Genomic DNA, 25,586 nt, shown 5'->3' on the forward strand with positions numbered 1-25,586 from the left:
AGAAAGAGCCCATCCTTGTGGCCTCAAGTGATTTCCTCATTGCCCTCTTGCCATCAGTCTGTTTTAGAAGGGGAACAACTTCAAAACATGACTGTTCCCCTTCTAGCACCAGCATATATTTTGAATAAGGAACTCCATGTCAGCAGATGGCACAAAGACTGGGCACCAGCACATCACATCAAACATTGGTGGCTTCAGATTTAGAGTTGACATATATTCGCCTTTTGGAAAAAAAATAAATATAGTGGAATGAAAACTGAATCAAAGGGAAAGAACAGATGACTACCATCCATCAAGGATGCACATATTTGTGCACTGAAAAAAAAAAGAAAAAAAATCAGTCATTTCAAAGAAAATCTTGAAAATTAAAAAAAAACGTTTGCACTTGTTCCTGGTCATAAACAATCTCACAAAAATCTCACTTTTGGAACTATTCCAATTGAAACCATACACTGAATTTATTAATACAGTATAAGTTTCTTTATGTAAAAAATCTTTATACATAGTAATAAAAAAGATAAAGGCAAGATGCATCAAACAGAAATCTGCTGGTTGTTTTTCCTCCGTTCTTACAGAGCCGCTGATGACTACCTGCACTATAAAGAGCTGTGTTTCTGACTTTCTGTCTCAAGCATCTTCACCTTTGCTTGTGATAAGGATTGTTCTGTCCAAGCATCCAACAGGACAGATGCTGGTGATGTTTTGGCACTTACGCTGGCAAACTGAGCTTCTTTCCCTTGAGAACTGCAAGGAGGAGTGGGAAAGAAAACAGTCAGCAAAACAAAGTTGTGATGCAGCAGAAGCACACACTGCTAAAATGTCACAGGGACCAAAACCTTCCACACCAAAAAGGTCCATCCCCTGCAGACAGCCCTCCTAGGCTGCCTCTCTTCAATACATACTGGTAAAACTAGAATTAACAATTCTAACCTTGCCCTCTTGTGGCACCCTGGAGTTCCCACTTTTCATCCTCATAGGACATACTAGCCCCCTACCACTACCCCCTACCTAGCCTCTTAAGAATTATGACTAAAATAACACAGCTTTGTGGTTACATGATAGAAACTTTCAACTCTTATGGTATTTAAACCACTGAGAAAGGTGTCTGTAAGCACAGGATCTGTATGTAACAGTGTACATGGTCAGGGAAAGCAAGAGGATCATGCTTATCCATGGAAGGCAACAGCAATATATATTTAGCCATATTCAAGTTTTTCCAAAAGTTCATCAGACCATTTATATATGTATATTCTACCCACACCCAGAAAAATCCTCAGAAATGCCCCACACTAGCAGAAAGTGTACTTGACAAATCAAGGGTACTTCAGAACTAATTTGCACCCAGAATTAACGAGCTCATAATGCTGATGTAGCATACCCCTATGAACCTGTTAACTGCTACATTCCACAACCTGAAGCTGGAAGTTACTGCATTACTTACCTTTTGTAACATACAAATAGAAGAAGTCACAGTACAGAACGGTCTGGACCACACCAGCAACAACAGCTATGAGGTCAAAAAATCCCTCAAAGTAGTAGCGCCAAATCCAGTTGACTAAGTACAAGGCACGGTACAGACCCAGGAAGAAAAGATAGTGAGTAGTGATGGTCTCTGCTTCCCCAGTTTTGCTAATCATAAAAAGTTGAGGGAGAATAGCAACCGATTCAAGATAGATGGAGAAGGTCCACAGTATCTGAAAGGAGAAAACCACAGGTATATCACTGATAACAGCAGGACAGAAAATATTTGACTTGGCTCGACTTTTCACTCTCTAACAATGTTATGGATGGATGAAGACCTATTCATACAGGTCCAATATTTTGGCAAACTTTCCCTGGTACAGGAAAAAACTAAGCAAAAGCTTCATAATCAGCCAGAGGATGGGAGGAGGGAACTCTCCTGGCAGACAGCAGACTCTCCAAACCAGCTCTCTGCTGAGCTGCCACACACAGCTTTACTTGTGAGGGAACTTGTGTGCATCCAGTTCACATTACCATGAACTGCAGCTTACAGAGACCATGCTGAGAAAGCTGCAGAAGAGATCAAGTCCCTTCCCCTGCTTAATGTTCTTCCATTTTTTATCTATTTGTTTAAAGAATGAGTTAACACAGAGCAAAATTTAAAATATATCTCAAAATGTTGCAATTCAAATTCCTTTACTCTGTAATAAATTAATTTAACCCCAATATAAAAATGCAGCTCAGCCCACGTAAAACGAGCATTTAAAGTTACTCTCTATTTTATAGGAAAAAATTACCTATTTGAATTCTCTGTAATGACATTTTAATATGATTTTTCTGCAACTAAACACATAGCTGCATTTTAAATATAATGCAATTCTTTTTTATAGTCTAGATCATTTGCAATTCTATAGAATTTAAATAGTAGTATAATTCCTTTTGTTTTCACCAGGTGGCACCAACTATTCACAAACTGCATTCCTGGGGATTTCTTTAACAAACAGAACAAAAGGAATTCTGAATTAATACAGTCATCAGAGTGTACTGGGAAAAACAGTGTCTTCTGCTTAATAAAACAATCTATGCTGATAAAAATGCTGATCTCCTGAAGTGCCTTAAATTTGCACAGATATCTGCACCACCAAGATTCATTGGGGAAAGGATTAGCCTGAACCTACTAAACATAAACAACCTACAACCATTCACTTGTCAGGCTAAAAATGCTCATCCTCACATTCCAAATATCATCTCATGCCCACAATCAACTCACCTCCAGTGGAGAGAAGTCGTGATTGACAAGAAAAGAGAGCCCACCAACAGGAACTATCAGGAACTCCACTCGGAAGGTGTCATGGTTTCCATCATAGGTGGCCTTGAACTTCATGTAGATCAGGTACACGGTGGCGTACGAGCAAGCGATGTAGATAAGCTGAGGGCGAGGAAAGAAATAACCCCAAACAATCCACAGAGGTTCCAGGATTAAATCACACTCCCTGAATAAGCACTAAGATGAGTAAGAGTGGACTTTTTTGATTCTTTGCATTGTTTATGTGGTTTTGTAGAACCACATAAACAATGGTGGTGCTTAACTTTTGTCAGCAGAGTTATAATTCCAAATGAGCCATTCTGGGCCCTACTGGTTTTGGTGCTTTAAAGGCATCGCATGCCCATGGCTGAAGTGACTGCCCAAAGGTGAAGACCCTTTCCAGAACTAAGGAAGGAGAAGGACTGGAGAAGGAATACATGTTCTGCAACTGCAAGGCAAGCACTGGTCCCAAACATTTAGGTTAAAAATGTGCATGTACATACACACAATAATAATGGAAGGGGCCTCTCTACATTCAAAAAGCCCAGAATGGTGTGGCTCATGTGGCAATAAATAAATATTCAATAATCCCCATTCAGACAACCATTTAACATATCACAAGTTAGCTGATTTGCTTTGGACCTTTAAACATCTCTAAAATCTGAAGAGTGGCAACTGGACACTGCTCTTCACCAACCAAGAGGCCCCAAAACCTACGAGACTGAGAGCAGCAATGAACCAGAATTCAATCTGAGCTGATGCTTAACCATTTTGAAGGGTTATGGCACAGTAGACTTTATAACTATTCCCTGTGGAATAAGCAAAAAGCCTCATTTTACAGGTGAGAAAACAGAACTAGAGAGAATCTAAACTTTCTAAAGGTCAATCTGCCATCATCAGGACAAAGCTCATTGTCCTGGAGTCAACACAGTACAGCAGACTAGACAAATATTTTAGCTTCTGCCACTTTCAGCACAAAGATTAAATGTTCCAAACCATTTATCACATTAAAAAAGGGTTCTTTGCAACACAGAAGTAACAGATTAAAAATCCTACTGTTTGCAGATGCTATTAATCACTAAATGCTCTGCTCACAGACAAAATCCTACAAATACTGTATTAAGGAGCTCAGAATCCAAAGGCTCTGCTACACGAGCAGCCCAGCTGGAGATAAAGAACCACAGGACAGGATACAGGGAACCTTTACTATGGGTGTAAACAAATCACAGCAGGTATGGTCATAGAAGACACTGAGAAAGTGTGAATGAATCCAATTTTCTTACATTACAAACTTAATCTCAAGGATCTCAACTCTCGACTTCTCAACGGAAGCTCTCTCAAGTTCTCAACTGTTCTCAACAACTGTGTAACATTATATCCTCCTACATATATATAAATATAAACACAAAATTGTGTTGGGACACTCAAGCAGCTTCATCTTGACACTACAATAATGGGCTGAAAAGACAATTAAATCCATCAGTTTCTAAGCAGTAACCTTTGAAACTGAAATAGAGCTACCATTTTGAAAGTTAATATTTCCACATTCCTTCGTTTTCTGGTTGGGAGGGCTGCAGAACAAAGATGTGCTCATGGCCCTGAATCACAACCAATAAATAAATGAATGGCAGAAAACTCCTACCTTCTCCTTTAGTGCACCTAATGGTAACTTCCAATCAGAAATTGCATATGGAAAAAACTTGTCTTTCAAGAATATTTTATTTAATCCATAGCTCTTCATCTATACTGTTAATATTAAAACTTCAGCATACACATTTCACTTGTTGGAAAGCAAGTGTGAGTTTACGACACAATATTTTATTTTACAGTATTATTTCCCTAATTTATCCATCCATTTTGTGTTATTGATTATTTTAGTCTTTCCTCTTGGCAAAGTTATACCACCCTCTAAATTAAAGCTGAAAAGCATCAAGAAAATCCAAAAATAAAGGAATTGGATTAAAAATACCATAAACATACTGCCCTCTCCCAGACCACTGCTTTATTTTCTTGTACCCAGCACCAGAACTTGCAGGAATGAGCAAGTAAAAAACTCAAATTCAGCCTCACTGGCATTCAGTGGGCAAGTGACAGGGGTATAACTCACAGAAGCTACATTCCTTAAAGCTTACTCATGTCAACTTTTCATCAGCCTCTGACCAGACAGTAGCTGCAATTCTGGCAGTGCACTCTGAATACTAATTTACCTTGTAGTGAATAAAAGGAGATTTACTTGAGCTTTAATGTCTCAAATGAGAAATACAGTTTATTTGAACCGTTTTTTCCAAAAGCTTGTACTTTCAATAACCAAAATGTCATTTGTTCTAAATGTCACAGTCCTGATATAAAGAGTTTTTTAAAATTGCATGTAGAGTGCAGAAAATAAGTAGGATTTTGAGTCCATCTTCCACATTCTTTATCCAAAGCGCATCGAGAGCTTTGGTGCAGTGGGCCATTAAAAATGGCTTTTATTAATGGCATTATGCACTCTGCATGCAACCTCACTAGCTTTTCTGACTCTTCAGCATACTCTACCTTCATAGATGTGTTATACAATGAAATGAATGAAGTGAAGAGGTCCAGGTAACGGGTAGTGAAGACCAGTGCAAACAGAAGCTGGCTTTTCCCAGAAATACCTAAAGTGATAAAGGAAATAATTAATCATTCAGAAAGTGATGAGGTGCTCTGCAACATTTGATGACAAGAATGAGAAAGGATATAGATGTCCTTTATTTTTAAGCAGGTTGATCACAAAATTAGGACAAAAATCCAAGTTCCCAAGCTGTACAAACAGAATTCTAAGCCCATATAGCTCAGTAGTGTGAACATAAGTTACCCTGCACTGGAAGAGGTGCTGGCACTACACAAGGTTTAGAAGTTACTCACAGCAGGTAGTGTCATCTCCAAAAGTATCACCTGGGAGCTATCTGTTCTGTATTATCACTGGGCAAGGCTGCACTAGCTTTCAGTGGTCAGAGTGCTGTCACATGGCTCAGCACAATCTTTAGATGCTGAATAGCTGCAAAGGTACAAGGGCAATACAGAACAGACCCAGTGACAAGCAGGAGGTAAGATGGCACCAATAATGGGATTTTAGAGGAATACATAGATTCTAAAACATAAGGCAATTCAATTCATAGACTCAATTGGCCACATGGTGAGAAAAACATCCAATCAAACCCACATGTTATTATGTACTAAAACAAAACTTTAAAAAGGAAGAGAAGTGAGAAAAAATGTCAGACATCTACACTGCATCTTCAAAGCAACTTTTGATTCTAGGTCAAAGCCCCAATGTCAAAATGTTTGTTTGTACTTAACTTCAGGCACTAGAGCACAGTTAGAAGCATAAAAGCTTTGCACAGTCAGTCACTAAAAGCTTCTGAAAGCTGAGGTGCAGCATCACTCCACAATACTGATGTGGTGGTGTGTCACAGCAGGGGGACAAAACAACCTACTCTGTGCCTCTGTCTTGTTATTCCAATTATTCTTGTTTTCAGTCATCCAGGGCGAAAATAATTGAATCTGTTCAGCTAAGCATGCAAGTCTTCTTCAAAAAACAAGAGGGAAAAATACTCTGTAGGAGAGGCTGAAAATCCTTTTCCCTTTATACAGAGATATTTCTAGAAAGGCTTTTATTAACAGCACCATAAAGCAATTAGGAGAAGGCAATCTGCTATGGCTATTGAAGTCCTTTCTCACTCCAGCTTAAGGAATAAACTGCTCCAGATGAAGGAATTTAACCTATGAAGTACAAGAATGGCTGAAACACTAACAATTAAAAAGGGGTTTACAGATTTCACATGTGAAATGTCTGCAAGGTGAGCCTGGTGGGCCACCTACAGAACAGCCCAAGTACAGTACAGGGAACATAAACCATCTCAAAACCTGCAGGCTGCAGAGCTGTAAAACACAACCTGCAAGTATCACACACAAAATACATCACCCTCCAAAAAAACCCCAAAACCAAAACAAACCCCCATAAACAAATGTCCTCCCAAAGTTTAGGAAAAAAAATATATTTGACATTTCTTGAACTACAACCACATTGCACAGACAGCTGCAGCAGCACTCTGGGCTCATCCCAGGTGTGCCTGTGAGCATCACAACTTGCCAATAAAACCTCCCAGCAGGCAAAGCTGTCCTAAGGTCAGAACCCACAGGACAAAGAAATCCACCTGGACAGATTACAGAACAGAGTGATACTACAGAGTATAATTAGGCTAAATTATTTAGCATGCTATTTTCTTTTAGCAAATAACTGGGAACAGAAAAAAAAATTAGAAAACCAAAAGCCAACTAGCATGTAAGAGACATTAATTATTGATAACAGCTATAAATTTGGATCTGGATATACTGTCATAAATACATATAATATACTTGACAAATTCTTATAAGCTATTGCCAATCTTACCTCCTCAACCCCAAAGATGTAATTTTTATTGAGGCTTTCAATATTCTCACTGATTTTTGAATCTTTAGAATAGTTGTGAAATCCTGAAACCCGCCCTAGACCCAAGATTAAACTAATTTTCAAGTAAAGTAGGCTAGACTAGACTAGGCAAGGTTTAAATTGTAAACCAAAGGCCTATGAAAGGACGGGAGAAACATCTAAACTACAAACAAACACAGGGCAAGGGGACAGGTAAACACAACAGTTGTACCACTCTGTGCATTTCAAGACTTTAGGCAATGTATCAATGTATGCATCACAGCACTGACCCCGGCTCACCGCTGGCAACTGCAATGCACTGAGGCTACAATGATGCTATTCTCATCCTTCTCCCTTTCCTTTTACTCCCACAAACGTTACTTAGTTCCTGAACTAAATAAAACATGGTTTTATTTCTTCTTCCAAAGCTCTGGGCTCAAATTTGGAAGAACCAAACCTCTCCGTTTTGTTTCATCCTCACACATGGAAAAACTCCTTCAACTTGTGCACTCCAGCTTGGCTGAAAGCCATAGCATGAAACTTTAATTCAGGTGATTTTCACAGCCAGGCAGGAGGGCAGAGCTGAAATTGTAGTACTTTCTTATCAACTTCATTTTGCTGTGGTGAGTCAGGTAAGGAATAACAGGCAGGAGCAGAGGCACTGAGCTGTGCAGTGTGTACAGCACCTACCAACTATGAGCTGCACATCACAGCCATAAAACCTACAAACAAAAATTCTTCTAAGGAAGGTCAGTCCATACTTTGCCCATGGAAACTTCACAGACTTTTAAAAATAAAGTAGTTCCGTTCTGTACCAAGTCCACATCACCCACAGAACCACAACTCCTTTGGTTGTGCTAATAAGCACCAGCATTGACTCCTGCGCTTCCAATCTAAAAACCCAACCTAATTTTAAAGATAAATTTTCCAACTGACAAAGAGAATACTTTCCTTCAAAGAGAGAGAAAAAATTTCAAAGCTACCTAAAGCAGCAGCTTTTGTGAAAATACAGACAAATTAGCAGCAGCCTATGGCAAAGTACTGTCAGAAGTCTTCATCTTAGCATATTATCTGGTCCACAATAGACACATAAAATTGAGATACAGCTACATTACCTAGCAAAAGTACTACACATTTACTATCTATACTACTTTTTTCGAGTATACAGCTTATAATTGGACAGCATTGCAACCGCAGGTCACCTTTAACACTTGATAAACGGCACAGAGAAAGGCAAATCAATTTTCAGGCAGTAATTTGCACTGCAAACAACCTAATTTGACTTGAAATGGGTAAGAAAATACAGTCTGAACAGGACAATGTTTGAAAGCACAGGATTCCTCAAGTCTCATGAATTTCCTAATTATGACATGATGTCAATAATGGAGCTACCTATTACATTCTCCATGGCTCTTCCTAATGATTTTTGAACTGTTATTTTGAGTGGCAAACATTTTTCCAATTTCTAAATTTGGAAACCCAACCAGACATGCAAAAAATTGTTTCCCTGCCATCTCTAAAATTCTGAAGTCAAGATGTGATTTGCTTTCCCCTTATCTTTTCAACCTATTGACTAAATAAGAAAAAAAAGTTAAGTTTCTCAGAAGCAGAAAACACAGACTGCTTCCAAGTGCAGATGACCCTAGCCTTACCTATCTTCTTCAATTAGAGGAGCCACTTCTTAAGAAAGAAAATGGAGACTATAAGTCTTCAAAAACCAGCAGGTTGCAGCAGAGGTGCACAGGCTGTCTCCCTCATTTCCAGATGCTTTTACAGGGCTCTCCTGGAACAAAGGGCTCAGACACACACAGATGCAACCAGAAGAGAGGAGTCGGCACCATGTGGTTTGCCAGCTCTCCATGGATCACAGCCTGCAGTGCAGCCAGCAGTCAGAAACCCTCCTTTATTTTCAAAGCCTCTACTGCTCCAGAAGTGCATGGTTAAAGTAGCAGCTGGTTTGCCTGTGTTTCCTTAGTCGCCAATAACCACGAGGTCTAAGTTTATTTAATTTATTAATGGTTCTAATAACATATAATGTAAAGAAATGGCAGAAAGCCCTCTAATAAGTGGCTCTCTGTAGCTGCTTAACATTAATTGGTAACTACTTAGGGGTTATTGTCATGCATGACTTTACAAGCATATGCAAATGTATATTTACATCAGTTTCATCAATAGAAACCTCAATTGACAACAATGAACCACTAGGAGGAACAGAATAGAGCCCCAAAAATAAAATTCTTTGCTCGTGGTCCTTTGAGGTATTCATGTTCTCATTCTAGACAAACTTGCTAGGCCTCAGACACCAATCACAGCAGCAACACACATCTGGATTTACTCCTGAGGACTCAGGCAGAACTAGAAGACACCAAAGAAGCAACCCTGACAAACACATTTCTGCTTTCTTTTTTCTTCTCCTCAGGAAAATGAATTAAGCAAATATTTTTACTGAAAGAGCCCATGCATGTGTGCTTGTGTCCAGGGCTAATTTGGGGAAGGGGAGAGCTGTATCCCCTATGTGATACAGGCCTGTTTACTTTTCTGTCCTGGACAAAGCTGTAGCAATGACTGGTGTGAGGCTGCTTTCTTATGAATAAACCCCTACTAACAGAGATTCTCAACCACAATTGGCTTAAGGAAAGCAACATCAGACCACTTTTTAAGCAGAAAGATGGGACCAGGTCACATCGTACTATACTGCGTAAATAACCTCACATCCAAAGGTCACTTAAGAATCTCTTGGCTCAAACCCTATCTGAATTTCAGCCTTGCAATAGAATTTCACATTTTCTTTCTTCAGTCATTAAATGACATTCAGCTTCTAGATCATTAACCCTCCTGCTGTTCGTAATCTCAACTGCATTTCTCAAACACAGGACAAAGCTCTACTCAAGAGCTGGAGGAGGCAAGGCCCTCTCCTGCCAGATCCAGGCAGGATTCCTGTGATGCACTAGAGCTTGAGCCAGGTAGGTTCAGCAGGAAGGTGCTCTGGTGCTCCGTGACCTCAGGAACAATAGTTCTGCAGTATCGCTGCATGTGGGCCATGGAGCCACTTGCTTGACCTCTTTTGTAAAGTTAAGAACAGTTTTTACTTTAAGTCTGTTTCAAGACAAAGCTATTAGTTTACTTTTTGAAAAACAAAACTATTCATTTACTCTTTTTTTTTGTGCTACCAAGTGATTAGTTGGTGATTTGACATGACAACATACAGAACCTGTACTTCCTCCTACCTGTAATGTAAATCTCTTTCATTTCCCCATTCTCAGTTATTTCAGGTTACAACTTAAACTAATTCTTCATGTTTTTAACTGAAAACTTTACAGATACATCTGTTCAACAGTGCTAACCCGGTATTTGAATAGTATCATCAAAACGTGGCAAACTGATTTTCAATCGCCCTCACTAAAGAAGGAGAAGCTCACTGGAGAGAAGGCAAAGCCAAGCTCACAGTCAAACTCCCGTGCACAACAAAACCGATCCACGTAACACACACCGCAAGGAAATGCCCATTTTGAATGACAACAGCTCCCAGTTTTCTGAAAGGAATCAGCTACGCTGCAGTTATGGGAACTGCCTGCAATTCCCTGCAACCACCACACCGTACACCGAAGGGAGAGAGCGAAGCACGGCACAAGGAACTGGAGCACGCCCGTTGCGAACGGGGGGGAAGCGGCAGCGGGGGGCGGCGGAGCGGGGCTCGGCCGGGACCCGGCGCGGCTCCCGCTGCCACGTCACACACACAGCCCGCGGCTCCCGCCGGGAATCTCCTTCCTAGCGCTTCCTACTGCGGGCCGACAGCGAACCCGCCGCCGGCCCTAACAGCGGCACCAAGCACTGCTCAATTCCTGCACAAAAGCCAAGCAGAGGGGGAGCGTGAGGCCGCCGCGGAGGGAAGGAGAGAGCGGGGAAACTTCAGAGGTTGCGAACAGCGAGTCAGCGGCGGCCGGCGCTGCACCAAACCGCGGACACCGGCGGCCCGGGGGCCGGGCGCGGCCAGGGCAAGCGAGGGAAGGGATGGAGGGACGGAGGGATGAAGGGAGGGCGGCTGCTCGCCCCGCGGGGGACGAGCTGTTGCCCCCCCGCCCGCCCTCCAAACCGGCCTCCTCATTCATTCGCCTGCCGCCGGGCAGTTACGTAAGGAAGGAGCGACCCTCCCGGACACAGCCGCAGCTCCGGTGCACAGGGATTAAAGTACAAATAATGGCAACCACAACACCTTTCAGGGAAATGCAGCTGCCGCCGGCGCACCCCCACCCCGGAGCGGGGATGCGCCTCCTCCTTCCCCCTCTCCCGGCCGCTCACCCGCTCTGCCAGCGCTGCATTTGGAGGGGGCCGAGGCGCGGGGAGGTCAGAAGGAGGGCAGAGCCCCCTCCCCTGCGCGAACGGGAGCGACCGTCCCTTTTCACCTGCCCGGGCCGAGTTCTGCCCGCCCGCCCCGGGGCCCTCGGGGGCGCCCCGGCGGGGTCAATGCCCTCCCCGCCTTTGCCCGCTTCACCGGGGCCGCCTCCCGGGCCAGTGAGACAGGCGGGACCCCCCCCGCCGCCCCGGCTCGCTGGGCTCTCCCCGGGGCGCGGCCCTTCGGGGGCGATCGCAACACCCCGAGGCGAGTTCGGGGCTACGCCGCCCGGCCCCGGCGGGGCTCCCGCGGGGCTCTGCGGCCCGGAGCCACCCAGCCGGTCCCGCCCCGCGGCCTCCGCACGCACCCGCGCAGGAGCGGCTCTTCCAGATCTTGAGCAGCAGGATGATGATGGCCGCCAGGTGGGACAGGTCCCCGGTGAGGCGGAAGATGTTCATGGCGGCGGCAGAGGCGGCGGCGCAGCCGGAGCCGGGGAGCGAAGATGGCGCAAGCTCAGCGGGCACCGAGCGACGTGGCCCGGGGACGTGGCCAGGCAGCCCCGCGCCGGTGCACGCCGGGAAGCGGGGGGAGCGCCCGCCCCGCCCCGCGCCGCCCTCACGGCGGGGCGGCCCCGGCAGCCGCGGGCCCGGGCGCGCAGGGGAGCGGCCGCGGGACAGAGCCCTTGGGGCGGCCCAGAAGCTGATCTGTATATACATACAATAGCGAATATAATATATATCATAGTATATGTATATTTTATTATGTTTTGGAGGCCAACAGTGTGAAAATCTACATCAGCTACTAGAGACAGTCCAGCAGAGGCCATAAAGGTGATGAGTGTCTCTCTTAGGAGAGACTGTGAGGGCTGGGCCTTGTTAGTCTGGAGAAGAGAAGACCAAAGGGGGATCTCCTCGATACATATAAATACCTCAAAGGTGGGTGCCAAGAGGGTCACAGAATCTGGAATCACAGAATGGTTTGGGTGAGAAGGGTATTTAGGAATCATCTCGTTCTGCCCCCTGCCATGGGCAGGGATGCCACTCACTGGAGCAAGGTACCCAGGACCCCATCCCGCCCGCCTGGAACACTTCGGGGATGGAGCAGCCACAGCTTCTCTGGGCAGCCTGTTCCAGGATGGTGCCAGACTCTTTTCCGTGGGGCCCAGTGACAGGACAAGGAACAATGACCATTAACTGGAACACAAGAAGTTTCACCTCAACACAAGGAAGAATTTTTCTACATTGAGGGCTGCAGAACACTGGGACAGCACTGGGCAGTCAGGGATTCTCCCTCCCTGGAGACATTCCAAACCCACCTGGACACGTTCCTGTGTCACTGCTCCAGGTGACCCTGCCTTGGCAGCAGGGTTGGACTGGGTGATCTCCAGATGTCCCTTCCAAGACTAACAGTTCCGTGATTCTGTGTAAACTTCCAAGAAAAAGAAAAAAAAACCAAAACAATTATTTCTCCAATAATCATGCCTTGAGAGGCGGCACACTGCCTCTTCAGAGTCCTTAATCCCTAAAACAGGACATGACCAGTAAAGTTCAGTGGGCAGTTCAAAAGAGGCATCTCCTCTTAATAACTCTCCAATGTTCTCTGTAAAAAAACCCATCAATCCAAACAAGAGCAAAGAAAAATAGGAGTAGCTGCCCAGGAACAGGATTTCCAATGGTTGTAGAAAACGGGTAACAGCTTATTCCAGGTGACCAGTGGTGCTTTCCTGGGTAGCTCATTTCTTTAAAATCTCTTGGTTTACATTGTTTCACAACCCGTTTGAGGAAATAGTGTAAGGACTTCACTGTTACAAATTATACACTGAAAAGTTCCCACAGCAGAAGGTTATGGACTATTTGAAATTTAAGAAAAGGATCCTAACTACAATCTTTGAATGTTTTAAAATGTGGCACAAAGATTGAAATCTTTAGAGAGTTTACATAATCATGAGAAGGGAGAACTGATTAATACCTGCTATGGAGGTTATCTTTTTCAGTAAGTACCCACTGTGTGACAAAACCAAATTTACTTATTTTCAGATATTAGGAATCAAAGCCTGTCCTCTTACAACACTGTGTTTACAAGTACAGCAGCACAACTCCTTGACAAGCTCCCTAGTATCTCTTACTACTTCCTAAGAGAAGAGGTTGTATGTTGTATTTGAAAAGTTTTATAGATCTGAACTCTAACAGAATAATTATTTTAAACAGATACTGAATAATTTTGGCATCGAATAATGTTTGATGTAACCACCAGGGAGTTGCCTACTTGAGGATTTATGTTAAAAACCCAAATATAGTACTGGGAGAATTTGTACTGAAGACAACAGCTTTTGGCAGAACTCCCCAAATCTGTGGTACCAACTGCAACAGGAGGGGAGAAAGTGCAAATTCACAACTACAACATCAGCAGCTGCAGAGCTGAGGCACTTCCATCACTGCACACACGTGTGAGCTCTGAAAACACAGACATGTCTTACAGCACTGGCTGGACCAGCCTGTTTGACACAGGCTTGACTGAAATGTGAACATTTCATATGTCAGATCTCAACAATTCTTAAAGGCTGAATACTGAAATAAAAGTAGCTAATAAAGACACTGACAGATGCATATCTGGAATCAGTTCATATGCAGTTCATATGCAGAACTTGTTTGTGATCTAAGTTGTTTTCTGACATCTGATTAAATGTTGAAACATGTCAGGCCCCAATTAAACATGACCTAGGGCAGTTTCAGCTTGTGCATCAAACCAGTGTGATTTTAACTATAGCAATGGCTAGTCTTTGATAAATCAATACAGTTCACTTCCATATACAATGGTTAAAAATTATCAAGGAAAGCAGTACCAGAAAGTATCTGTTGTATCTGTGACAGATTAGCATTTTCCTCTGTTTTCATATTTCTCCTACAGGAATCTACTTTTGTTTTCTCTCCTTTTCTCTTTGTCCCGCAAAGAAAAGTTTACAGCTATTAAGTGAGATGTTAAATATTTGTAAGGCTAATTATACCAGCTAAAACATTAGAAAATAAGAGTTATACTGTTGCCAGCAAAGCAAGTAATCCATCAGTCACAATTCCTGCAGTTAATACTTCAATGTTCAGTCACTTGGACTCTGAGCTCTGAACATGCCTGGGTTCCTGCATCATCAGGGCAAGAAAATCCTCTCATTAATCTGGATTGGAGAAGCAGACTGATGCTGAACAGAAAGGGGCAGATGGACATTGGTTGCTTTCTACTCATTGCAGAAAAAATGTAATACATTTTGTGGCTATTTTTGGGTACAAATAAAGAACCAGATGTGAACTTTGATAAAAATAGCCTTTGGTGCAAAACTCCTACATGTCCTGATGCCAGGCAAGGTCTGGTGGGGTCTTTGAGGCAGTCTCATAATTTCTGTCTAAGGACTAGGTAGAAAGATATGGAAAGATGGTTTGATAATGGATCACAGTCTTAACTAAAATATGAAATTATGGATACCTGGACAGCACACATGTCTGTTTTGCTTTTTGACTTTTTGTTATTTATCTGCACTTTCCAACAGTATGCTGTATAACAATGCAGAAAATACTCTTTCTGAGGACCAATTCCAAATGTTCTGGGGTACAAATAAAAGAAATTTAACTTACAGTGGAGTTTTTGTTTATTCTTTGCAGACCTGTCTTTTCTATCCAGTTTCCCTCCTGCCTTACTGGAAAAGGAAGTCAGATCCCTCCCTTGCAACAGCACTGGAGTAAACAGTCCCTAAGGCTGTCCCACATCATATGGCACAGATGAGAATATTTTACTAATGAGGACTATAAGGTTCTTAGCTCTCCTCATCCCATGCCTACAGATCCTGTTTAAAAAAAAAAAAACAAAAAACAGCCCAAAACACACCAAAAAACCCCCACAAACTTATCAACAACATGTAAACATTTCCACTGAAATAAAGAGACACCACTGCTTAAATTTGTGTACCAGCCTGGAATATCAACCTCTTTAGAAAAAAGAAAAAAAAAAGCAGAGATTATTTGAAATTTGATATTTACTTCTAAAGAGAAGAGAGTATGACAGGGGAACAAGGTAGTGCAGTTTGCTGGCTGCTCCTCGGCTGCCATGAGGAAATTGGCAGTGTCCCCCTGGGCAGCAGCGTGCGGTGTCTGTAACACAACACAGCAGGAGCCAGAACACAACGCTGCACTGTGGCCAGGTACCTGCTCCAGGGACACATTCCAGGTGACTGCTGAGTCCTTGCTTCTTCCTGACTGTCCCTGGAGTGAGTCAGCCCAATGTCTCCTTAGCCCCAGCTGGGTTTGGCTGGCACACCCTGAGTAATGTCTCACATCTGCTCCAAGGGGGGGCAGCCAGTGGGACCCTGACACGGTCCCAGCCTAATCTGATGGGGCTGCAATTTGTGTTACTGGAAAGCAAATGAGGGGGTGATGATCCCCAGGCACAGCACTGAAGTGAGAAACTAAATCTGCCATAATGCAGTATGTAATTGCCTCTGGAATATTTGAGCAGATTATACAGAGGCATAAAGGGCTTCTTAAAATTAAGGTAGGATGCCTTTTTTTTTTTAACAGTATTTTTAGAGCCTCAGACTGAGGAGCTGGTTAGCTCTGATGTGACAGATTGAGATCACTGGGAGTCAAACATTCCATGCACTGTACAAAAGCTGACAACAGCCAGAATGCCAGCTTTGACAGGGACACTTCTCAGACACTGTGGATGGGCAGTTGTTTTCTTCCTTTTGGGGACTTACAGATACCACAGATGTGCCACTTACCTCAGTACCAGGTCACAAGGATATCTTCTCTCCTGCTGATCCAGAATCAGTAGCCCTTTTCTCTTTTCTAAATACATTTCTGAACATAAAGGTATTAGGCACTGAAATAATAAACCAACAATAGTATTTCTTCCCATTTGTTAACTCCTGAAGGATCCTACATTCAATCACAGGAATGAAATGAAATGCCTCCTCTCCCATTCTGCTGGACAGGGTCACCTGTCACAGGGCTCAAAGCACTCAGAAGAGCCAGGCCCACACCAGGGTTGTGACTGTCAGCAGTTGGATGTGCATCCCACAGGATGTATGGCACTGCCCAGCAGCCATCAGAAGGGTCACAAGTGGAGAGGAGAGCTGCAGTTCTCACAATAAGCAGATACAATTATTATCATGGTCTATATTCAACAGCAGATTTATGCAGAAATCCATTTTTTTTTTCCTTTCTCAAAGATCTAAAAGAACTAAAAAGAATGTAGGAGAAATTAAGCTTGGTTTAAACAAATGTTACCCACATCTATAAAGAGCAACATTTCTTTAAGAATCAAATCTTTATACCACATTTCTCTGTGGTATATTCTTCCCCAAAACCCTGATCATGCAAAAAGAGAGGGACTGTGAGGCATTTTTCCCATGAGTGCATTCCAGTGAAAGTGATCACGTGCATGTTGTATGCAATCCACATCTGCAGAGGGGACGATGCCTGCACTGAGGGGTGCTGGGGTTTGTTCCATGGAAGTAAAGTGTCCATGTTTCAGTTTCCTCTGGCAGTGTGCAGGATTGTGAATGGATGGCAGGTCACACACACAGATTACATACCGTGCATACTTGTGCTCTCTATGCCTTTCTCCCCTTTCCATCTATTCTTCCCACAGAAATTCAGCTTCAACAGTTTTGATGGAAGTGTCTAACGAATCCCAGATTTTGTAGAATGGGCTTTTCCATCAGTGACCTCTACAGGAGGGACATTGGCAGGAGTAAAATTGCTTTTCTACAATACTTGCCATCCAAAATGCTCACACCATCTCATGAACCAAACAGCATTTGCAATCTCACAGTGAAATCAGTAGAACATTAAGTCAGTGCTCCACATTTACCCCTCCTACACTACTCTTGTAAGAAATAGATAAGCCCTTGACCAAACATAATTGCAATGCCAAAGTTCTTAATGTAATTATTAATTTAATAAAATATATAAATAATCAAGCAGTTTAGCTATTTGAAAGCACTTGTGCTTGAAAGAAATTACAGCACAGATGGCACAAAACAAAGAACTCACTCCTGCTCCAATTAAAATCTAAACTCTGACTTACATAATTGCAAACAGAATCACTCCCAGGTATATTGACAGAAGAAGATTACTTTCAACTCTCATAGATTTTTGAAGGGCTTGGTAGAGCTAAGTCACATATGTGACCTAAGCAGCTAAACTGGAAATGCTGACTGTCTTCTTGACATGAGAATACTCTCCTGCATCTTCGGAAATGCACACACAATTCAAGTCAGGCAATTTCTAGAAATCAAAAAACCTTTTAGTACTTTCACAACTGAGTGAGGCAGAACTTTCTAATGTGAAAACACAGATAAATCTTTATAATGCATTCGATCCACTTGGTTTTAGTGGGCATTTGCATGTATTTGCTGGGATTAATAAAACAAACTTCTTTCTATTTAAATATATGTCTCAATCTCTTGTTCCCATGCAGAAAAGGAAACACAGCTGGAGAAGCTAGAATCTTACTGTGAGGATTAGAGAAAAAAGTGCCAGGCAGTTTGCAGCAATCATAATTCTTTGCTTATAAAATGCAGAACTAAAGCATGTAGTATTATCTCTAACATCATGTCACACTTGCCAGGGTTAGTTATAGGCAAAGGCAGTTCCCAAAGCAGCAGATTGCTGAAGGGGGAAGAGGGAAAGGAGGGGGTGAGAAATGGCCCTCACTGCCTACTTTGCCACTGCCAAAGCCCTGAGAACCAAGTTAGGCCCTGCTGACATTACAGAATACATGGCACTGTGGTGGAGCTGTTACTCCCAGCTGCAGCAAGAGCTCACATTCACCTTGCCCAGCAGCAGCCAGGCTCTTCCCTCCAGCTCTCACACCCTCCCACTCCTATTGCTGCCCCAGCTGAGAAAAATTTCAATTCTACTTTCAGGGCTGAGAAGCCAGATGTAATGTTTGCCATAAAGAAATACAAATTACAGTTTGAAGGGCATTTGCGACAGTACAGCCCTGAAAGAAAAAGCTGAACTTTTTGGTCCATGCATAGCCTTTTTTAGTCTAGAAAACATAGGACTTTTGAAATGGCAAAATGGAAAATTGTGCCATGTGCTTGTGGTCTAAAACCATGTTGAACAACATCAAAATGTATGTTCATATGAAGAGGATTTTAATATATCTTCCCCCCCCCTCATTGTTTAAAATACTGAGAAGCTAATTATTGAGAAATATTGAGGCATAAGAAGCTAATATTAGACACTTAAATCATATGCTGATAAAACACAGGAAAGTATCTATGGTTTATAATTATGAGAAATTCCTTTTTCTAGGTTTTGTGGAAAATACTGGATTGACAGTCCTAGTAGTACTTAGGCCCAGTGAACAGTTTCCCCTCACTATTCCCACTTCAACCCCACCTGGAGTGAAAGCACTGTCTCTTGATGAACATAAGCAGGTTTCCATGGTCATTTTGTCACATGAAATACTCATAGTATTGCCAATGCCCCCAGTGTCCACAGTTCTGTATTGAATACAAACAGCCAGGGGGAAACCACCTTTTGTAGAGGTGCTTAAATTCTAAGAGCCTGTTATCACCTCTTGTCTGAGCAGGTTTTAAACCAGCAGCTCTGAGATGAAGCTATTTTATTGCAACAGCAGTAACTTTAGTGCAGCTTCTACTACACCACACAGAAGGACAGCCCCTCTCCAGGGAATGTACACTTGAAGTAAAAGAAAACCCAACAAAAGGACAGAAGAGTGTGACCAAATTAGCCCATGTAAAAAGCACTGGGCATCAGACATCAGCCTCCAAATAACAGTCCCCTGCTACCTCTCCTCCCTAGAATTCAAGTTCCTACCTAACACACAATCCTATATTTCAGTGATTTTCTCATGAGACAGATAAGCCATTTCCAGTTTTTAAACTCTTAAGTATTTGCAGGGGTACTCTGTTACTTGTTAATGGTAAAGCTGTGGAAAGGAGATAGTTCTCATAATGATGGCAGAAGAGAGGGTCTTGCTTGTAAGAACTCTACACTCAGAATTCTCAGAGCCTCTTGATTCTACTGTTCAAGCTGAGCTGACACTCTTTTATCTCTAGCATCTCTGTTGTAAGCTCCAGGACACTGAAAATCAAAGCAAAGAAAAACATTAAGTCTTTTGACAGGCCTTGCTTTGCAATCTTAAAGACTAAGTAGAATACTTAAGCATTTAGTTAGCCTAACTGGAATCTAAACTTCAAGCCCGCCAGTGCTTTTATTAAATACTAGCCTGTCAAAATGTTAAAATCCAGTGAAAGTTAGTGGCAATACTCTACTAAATAGAATTGTTTGTGGAATAAATTCTTATAAATAGCCTGGAACAGGCAAAACACAGAGTAAAACCAAGAACATGTTCTAAATAACAACGTTATTTAGATTGGTGTTTTAAATATACCTTTGTTATGTTTGGCTTTACAATAAAGATAAGATAAAGTGTTTTCCCCTTGATTAGGTTCAGAGATAGTCTAGCCAAGGTACAAGACACCTTTTAATACAGAAAAATTATTCAAGAATTGTTATCTTTGTATTCAAAGCAGGAAGAGGATCCCACAGTCCTTCTTCCCTGTTACAGGTGATCTGTGCTTCTGTTATAAAGTTACCTCTAACTGAAAATAGAACTTACCTCAAGCTCAACCCTTGAGGGTTCAGAAAGGCAGCTGCAGTGTAAACACAGCACACAGCCAGATGCCAAAGCCACTCAAACAAGGAGCACCTGGAAAGCAGAAGGTTTTATTTCTTAGTGTCACGCTACAGCTCAGGACTAGAAGTCTTATCTACACCACTCCAAAGAGGTGCAGCAAATTGCAACAATTGAATCCTAATTACATTCAGCTCTCCAGAGATGTCACTTCCAGTTTAACATACACAGCTCCAAAGAGAAGCATTTCATAGGGAGACAGGACCAATGGACAAGGAGCTCAACAGCTCAGGTGATCTTTACCCGGAAAACTCCTCCCTTTGGCAGACCTCCAGAAGGAACAGATCACATGTGAGAGGGAGCTGGGCTAAGAGCACTCCCCAGGTGCTTCTGGGAAGGCCTGCTCTAATTCCAGCAAGGGCATCATAGCAATTTAGCTCCCTTTACTTCTATTTCAGCACTTCAGCTTCCCTCTCTCTCTCCTCCAACATCTTATGTCTTGCTGGTGTCACTGGAAACAACAATATTTACTGTCTGACAGGGATAAGTTCTCAATATTGTCTTGACTATGTGCAAACTCTCTCACTGTAACACATCCACTGACATTGCCCAGTATAAACTGAAATATGAAGAAGTAAAAGATTAAACCACTGAAGTATAGGTACTAATAGGCTTTATTTCCAAATAGGATGGGAATGGCAGGAAAAACTATTCAATGGCCCTACAGTCTGGATAAAGATGCTAACCCAGCCCAGTACTACCTCCTTCCACTTGCAGCTCTGCAAACAACATTCTGCTGCACATAAAGGCTCTGACCTGAAGGTCCAGAGATGGAGACCCTTGCCTTACATTTAGGCAAAGAATATGGGAAAGAAGGAGAGGGAAAAGCTCACTGTTTCAGACTACCTTTGACACAAGCTAGTGCTTAGCACAGTGTAATGCTACTGGACAGCTGCTAATGCCATCTGACAGTTCCTCCATTACCTTTTGCTGTGGCTGAATCCAGCATCCTCCTGGCTGTTTGTCTCGGGCAGGCATGTGATTTGAGGCACGACTGTAGAAGTTGATTGGTAAATTCACTGTAACCCACCTCAGAATAGAGGCCTGACCCTGGTGTGTGCAGTGAGGCCTCACACCCTGCTGGTGTGTGTCCCTCCCCTAGGCAGGAGCAGGGAGGACTCCACTCACCGCTGGGAGCTGGGGTTTGTCCCTCCTGGGGAGATCCTGCAGTGCTCTGTGTCCCTGGGCTGCTGCTCCTGCCCCCATCCAGTGCCAGCCCCAGGCTCTGGAGCTGTGCTGCATCCAGGTGCTCCCGCTGCCATCCTGTCACCATGGCGGCGTTCTCCGGGCCCAGGTTTGCTATTTGCTCTGGGGACAATGCCTGAGAGGAACAAAAGACAGAAAAATTGCTTTAGGCTGTCAATTATAGAAGGCAGGTAAGGAATCAGAAGCCAGCACTGCCTTGCATTTGGAATGAGGGACATTAGCCTTCAACATTGTGTTGCTATAAAAGAGCTCAATAGAGCTTAAAAGAATCCTCTGTATTCATTTACTTCCCTGACCACTCATCTATCTGTCACCTTTCTCTTTGATGCTGGAAGCTGACAGCTTGAGAAGCTTTCTATGTCAGCACTGTATTGTACACTTCTTCAATATATTGTTGGAGTTTAATTTTCCAGCCATTTCATTTCTGATTTGCTCAAAGACTGATGGTATTGTGCAACCTCTTGTGTTTTCATTTATTTCCTCTTATTTCTGCTCTCAAGCAACCTCACTTGAACTTACATTTGACCTTTGATTATAGTTAGCAGTAGAGCAATGAGATGAAAACACCCCATGCTTTAATCTTATTATTCAATTTTCTCTTTTAGATTGAAAATCTTCCCAGTTTGTTCATATCAAATTCAAAAATTAAACATGGCAATCATAATCTTACAGTAATTATCTTATATCATATAGCAATTAAGCAGTTTGTAAAGCCTGCATTATTGAGCAGGCTGGTTTGCTTTAGTTCTAGTTAACATTCTGCAGTCACAAGCATTTTAACCCTCCTACACAACAAGCCTTTTTTCCTTGCAACAATTCTGCATCCAGGTTCTACTTTGGAAAGACAAAATTCCCCTTGCAAGTAGGTCAGATGATGGAGCAAACCCCTGCCCATTTTTCATTGTCTACCAAATGGTGTGCTGGTTTAAACTCAGCAAACTCCTGGAAATGTCTACAGGTTCAGACATTCTGAACTGAACATCTTCTTAACTCACTTGAAGTCCATAATACAATGTAATTTTTCATAAATCAAAATCTGAATAATTTATACAGCTGCAAAATGAGGCCATAAAAAACCTGTGTAAAACCAAAGTCTTCTTTGAATCTTTCAAATACAGAAAACTCTTCCAAAGAGGTACTGTGCTTTTTGTTAATCACTTTTTGTAGTATTATTCCTACTCTTACTAACAAAAATGTTGTTTGCTAGAAGTTCTACAAGATGATATTGAGCTGTTTTGCAAAGAAATAGTTTCTGCAATGACATTTTAGGCTTATCTGAACTGTCAGTGATACTGTGCACAGTGAGTGCTCAAGGAGATTTTCTTTTTTATGGGAGCTGACACAGTTAACTCTCTGTTTAGCTCAACTGTCCATAAGTACATTGTTTGTCTGAGCAGCTGAAAGAGACCAGCCCAGGCAGAGTTTTAATCTTGTCACTAAGTCAAAGAAAGTCAGAGGCAATGATCTCAGGATCCCTGTTCTAATTTCTGGTCCACATTCAGTGGTGCTGTAATTAGATGTAACTCCTTTCTGATATGTATCTGCCTGCACAATCTGTTTTTCAGAGCTAACTTGGGAGAATGGTGCCAGATTTTAGGTTAATAAAACAGCTCTTGCACACTCAGCAGAGAAATCTGTAGCTATTACAGCATCCTTGCAAATGCTAATAAACAGAGACAAAAATTCAGATCTGAATAAAATGTTGGAGGATACAGTGTCCATTCCCAGTTTTGTGATACTTGCTATTTCTTTGGCATGCATTCTGAAGGATGAATAAAGCTTGTCTAGCATATTTCATGGGCATCACAAATACAGATGATACAGCTGAAAGTTAATGTTCCAGATCCTTGATGGTCTCTCACTTCACAGACCATAGAAAATTTTTCCAAAACCCAAAACCTATAAATCAGTGCTGCAGTTTATTTATGCCAGAGTAAAAACAATAGAAATTTAGTAACTTCTTCAGTAATCAAGCTCTTACTTGGAAAATTTCAGGAGGTATATGTCTTACTGCTGATGGCTGGAAATATGGCATCAAGCTTTTATCAATGGCTTTTAATTCATCCTCATTCAAACCACCTAAAAAAACCACAGAATACAAACAAAACTCAATTAATGTTATTTTTATTAAATTTATTTTTAAGGTAATATAAACTTTAAGCACCTATTAAAAATATATATATAATAAATGGTTTATTCCAGGGTGTTTTATAGAGAGATGCTGGTTCTTTCTATGTTTTCTTTCTTTCATTATATTTCAGCATTACAGATCCTCTGACCTTAGCCATTGACATGGAATGTACTCTACCTGAATTACTTTATCTTGGAAAAGAGAATTATAAAAGCCTATAAAATCATAAGCAATGTTATCAGGGAATGCTCATTCACAGTCTCTTCTTATCCATGTTAGGGAACATAATCATGCAATGGGAGTGACTTCTTCACCACTTAGGTGGCTGTGGTGGGGAATCATTGCCACAGGCATTGGGGATGCTAAAAATTCTGAGAGCTCAATGTGCAGTTAAATGATAACAGGGAAACAAATCCAGGAACAAAACTGGGAGTGACCTCTGGCTCAGGAGGTCTCAGAGGCTGCAAGAGCCCTTGGAGAAGTATCTGGAGAAGCATCACTCCAGGCCAGTCCTGCCCTTGTGCTCCTCCCTGGGCAGCCCATTCTTTCCAGGCAGGATCTCTGGGCAGCCAGAGCCCAGCTCCTCCCAGGGCAGCCTGGTTCACCAAGAGTGACTGGGGCTGGAATCCTGATTGGCTTTGCCCTCCTTGATTTACCCTTTCCAACTTACAGGACCCAAGTAACTTCAGGCTGTGCTTCCCAAGGTCAGTTTGAGCAGATTTACAGAACCTTACAGAGAATATCACAACTTTTCCTTAGTGCTTCTGCAATTACTGGATATCTGTCCCTGCAGGTGATTCCCCTCTGGAAGAAATGTCTTTTGCCAGTCTGCAAAAATCCCCAGCTAGGTGAACCCATCTTTAACAGCAATGCTTCACCATTACCATCTGGAGCTGTAGCTTTGTTACCTGCTATAGTACCAATTTCCTGTAAAACAGAGCCATTCCAGCTGGGAGCAGCACCAAACACAGATTCTGTCATCTTCTTAAACTGCCTCAGAACAGGGGTGCTGCAAAACAACAGGCCAATTCTTGCAATTGCAGCACTGCAAAAGGCAACAAGGTCATCATTACAAGCTGCATTTACATGGAGTACTAAATAGGCTTGGAATATACTTAAGCCTGCTGTAAGAAGACTGTAAAACCCATTTTCAATTTAAAATATATGTGCACAAATTGCATACAAATATTTCAGGTTTTAAGCAAAAACTTCTATTTCTTGATGCAATACTTAAATGGTGAGATGTAAATGGCAGAGGAAAACTATAGAAGAACACATTTTAAAAAACTGCTGCATGCCTTCTGCTTTTCTAAAAGCATTTAAAATGTAAAAAGGTGTCCTTTAGGCTCTGAAAATCTTGATGGAACAAAAACGGCACAATAAATTTTATCAATAGAGCTACTAATAAATATTTCATTAGATATAAAATGCAGTACCTGAATTCAGCAGTCCTTATGGATGTGATTTCTGTGGAGTTCAAAGCACAGAGAACAGCTCCTAATCCAACTAAATCAAAACTTTTTAATGTGCTGATGGTCTGGCCAGAGTCGTCTAGAAAACCTTGTAAAATAGCTCTTGCCTACAAAAGCAGTAAGACAGCATGCATGAAGAGGGTAAATCTAATTGAAAGGTTTGTTACTAGAGGATTAAAATCTTACCAAAAGCGATGGAGCATAAATAAATATCCTGAGCCTGCCCAGTGTATGGTCATGGCCTTCAGGAGGAGCACTGTCACCACCTACATGTGACACTAAACCAGGGCACTGTTACCCAACCACTTGCTAAATGCAAATGGTGTGAAAAGACTCTGTACTTCTCCTGCCAGGTCACAGGGAAAGCCTTCACCACAAGAAATGGTGCTGGATTGCCTCACAGGATCAGTTACATTGCTACAAGAAAACATAAAATACCTAAGGGGATCAATATGTAATTTTATTATTTTTAATACTTAGGATGACTTGTCTTATTTAAGTGCCATAGATGAGTGGTGACCTGTGTC

General features: G+C 42.2%; 2 protein-coding genes across 2 annotated transcripts in view; both read right to left on the reverse strand.

The window, feature by feature from the left end:
* Positions 1–433: 433 nt before the first annotated feature.
* Positions 434–12,080, reverse strand: KDELR2 (KDEL endoplasmic reticulum protein retention receptor 2). The gene is made up of 5 exons (XM_036392412.2): positions 11,900–12,080; positions 5,303–5,403; positions 2,732–2,890; positions 1,442–1,694; positions 434–744 (listed from the first exon to the last, which is right to left on the reverse strand). The coding sequence occupies exons 1-5, from the start codon at positions 11,988–11,990 to the stop codon at positions 710–712; spliced, it is 639 nt and encodes a 212-aa protein (XP_036248305.1). The 5' UTR covers positions 11,991–12,080; the 3' UTR covers positions 434–709.
* Positions 12,081–17,456: 5,376 nt separating this feature from the next.
* OTOA (otoancorin) overlaps positions 17,457–25,586 on the reverse strand; it is a 34,969-nt gene continuing 26,839 nt past the window's right edge. The window contains exons 24-29 of the mRNA XM_036392094.1: positions 25,024–25,166; positions 24,496–24,632; positions 23,438–23,535; positions 21,379–21,571; positions 20,176–20,265; positions 17,457–19,637 (exon numbers count right to left, since the gene is read on the reverse strand). Coding sequence (XP_036247987.1) covers positions 20,198–20,265; positions 21,379–21,571; positions 23,438–23,535; positions 24,496–24,632; positions 25,024–25,166 — 639 coding nt within the window. The 3' untranslated portion in view covers positions 17,457–19,637; positions 20,176–20,197. The remainder of the gene's footprint in view (positions 19,638–20,175; positions 20,266–21,378; positions 21,572–23,437; positions 23,536–24,495; positions 24,633–25,023; positions 25,167–25,586) is intronic.

The sequence above is a fragment of the Molothrus ater genome, chromosome 16 (genome assembly GCF_012460135.2).
Source record: "Molothrus ater isolate BHLD 08-10-18 breed brown headed cowbird chromosome 16, BPBGC_Mater_1.1, whole genome shotgun sequence".
NCBI lineage: Eukaryota > Metazoa > Chordata > Aves > Passeriformes > Icteridae > Molothrus > Molothrus ater.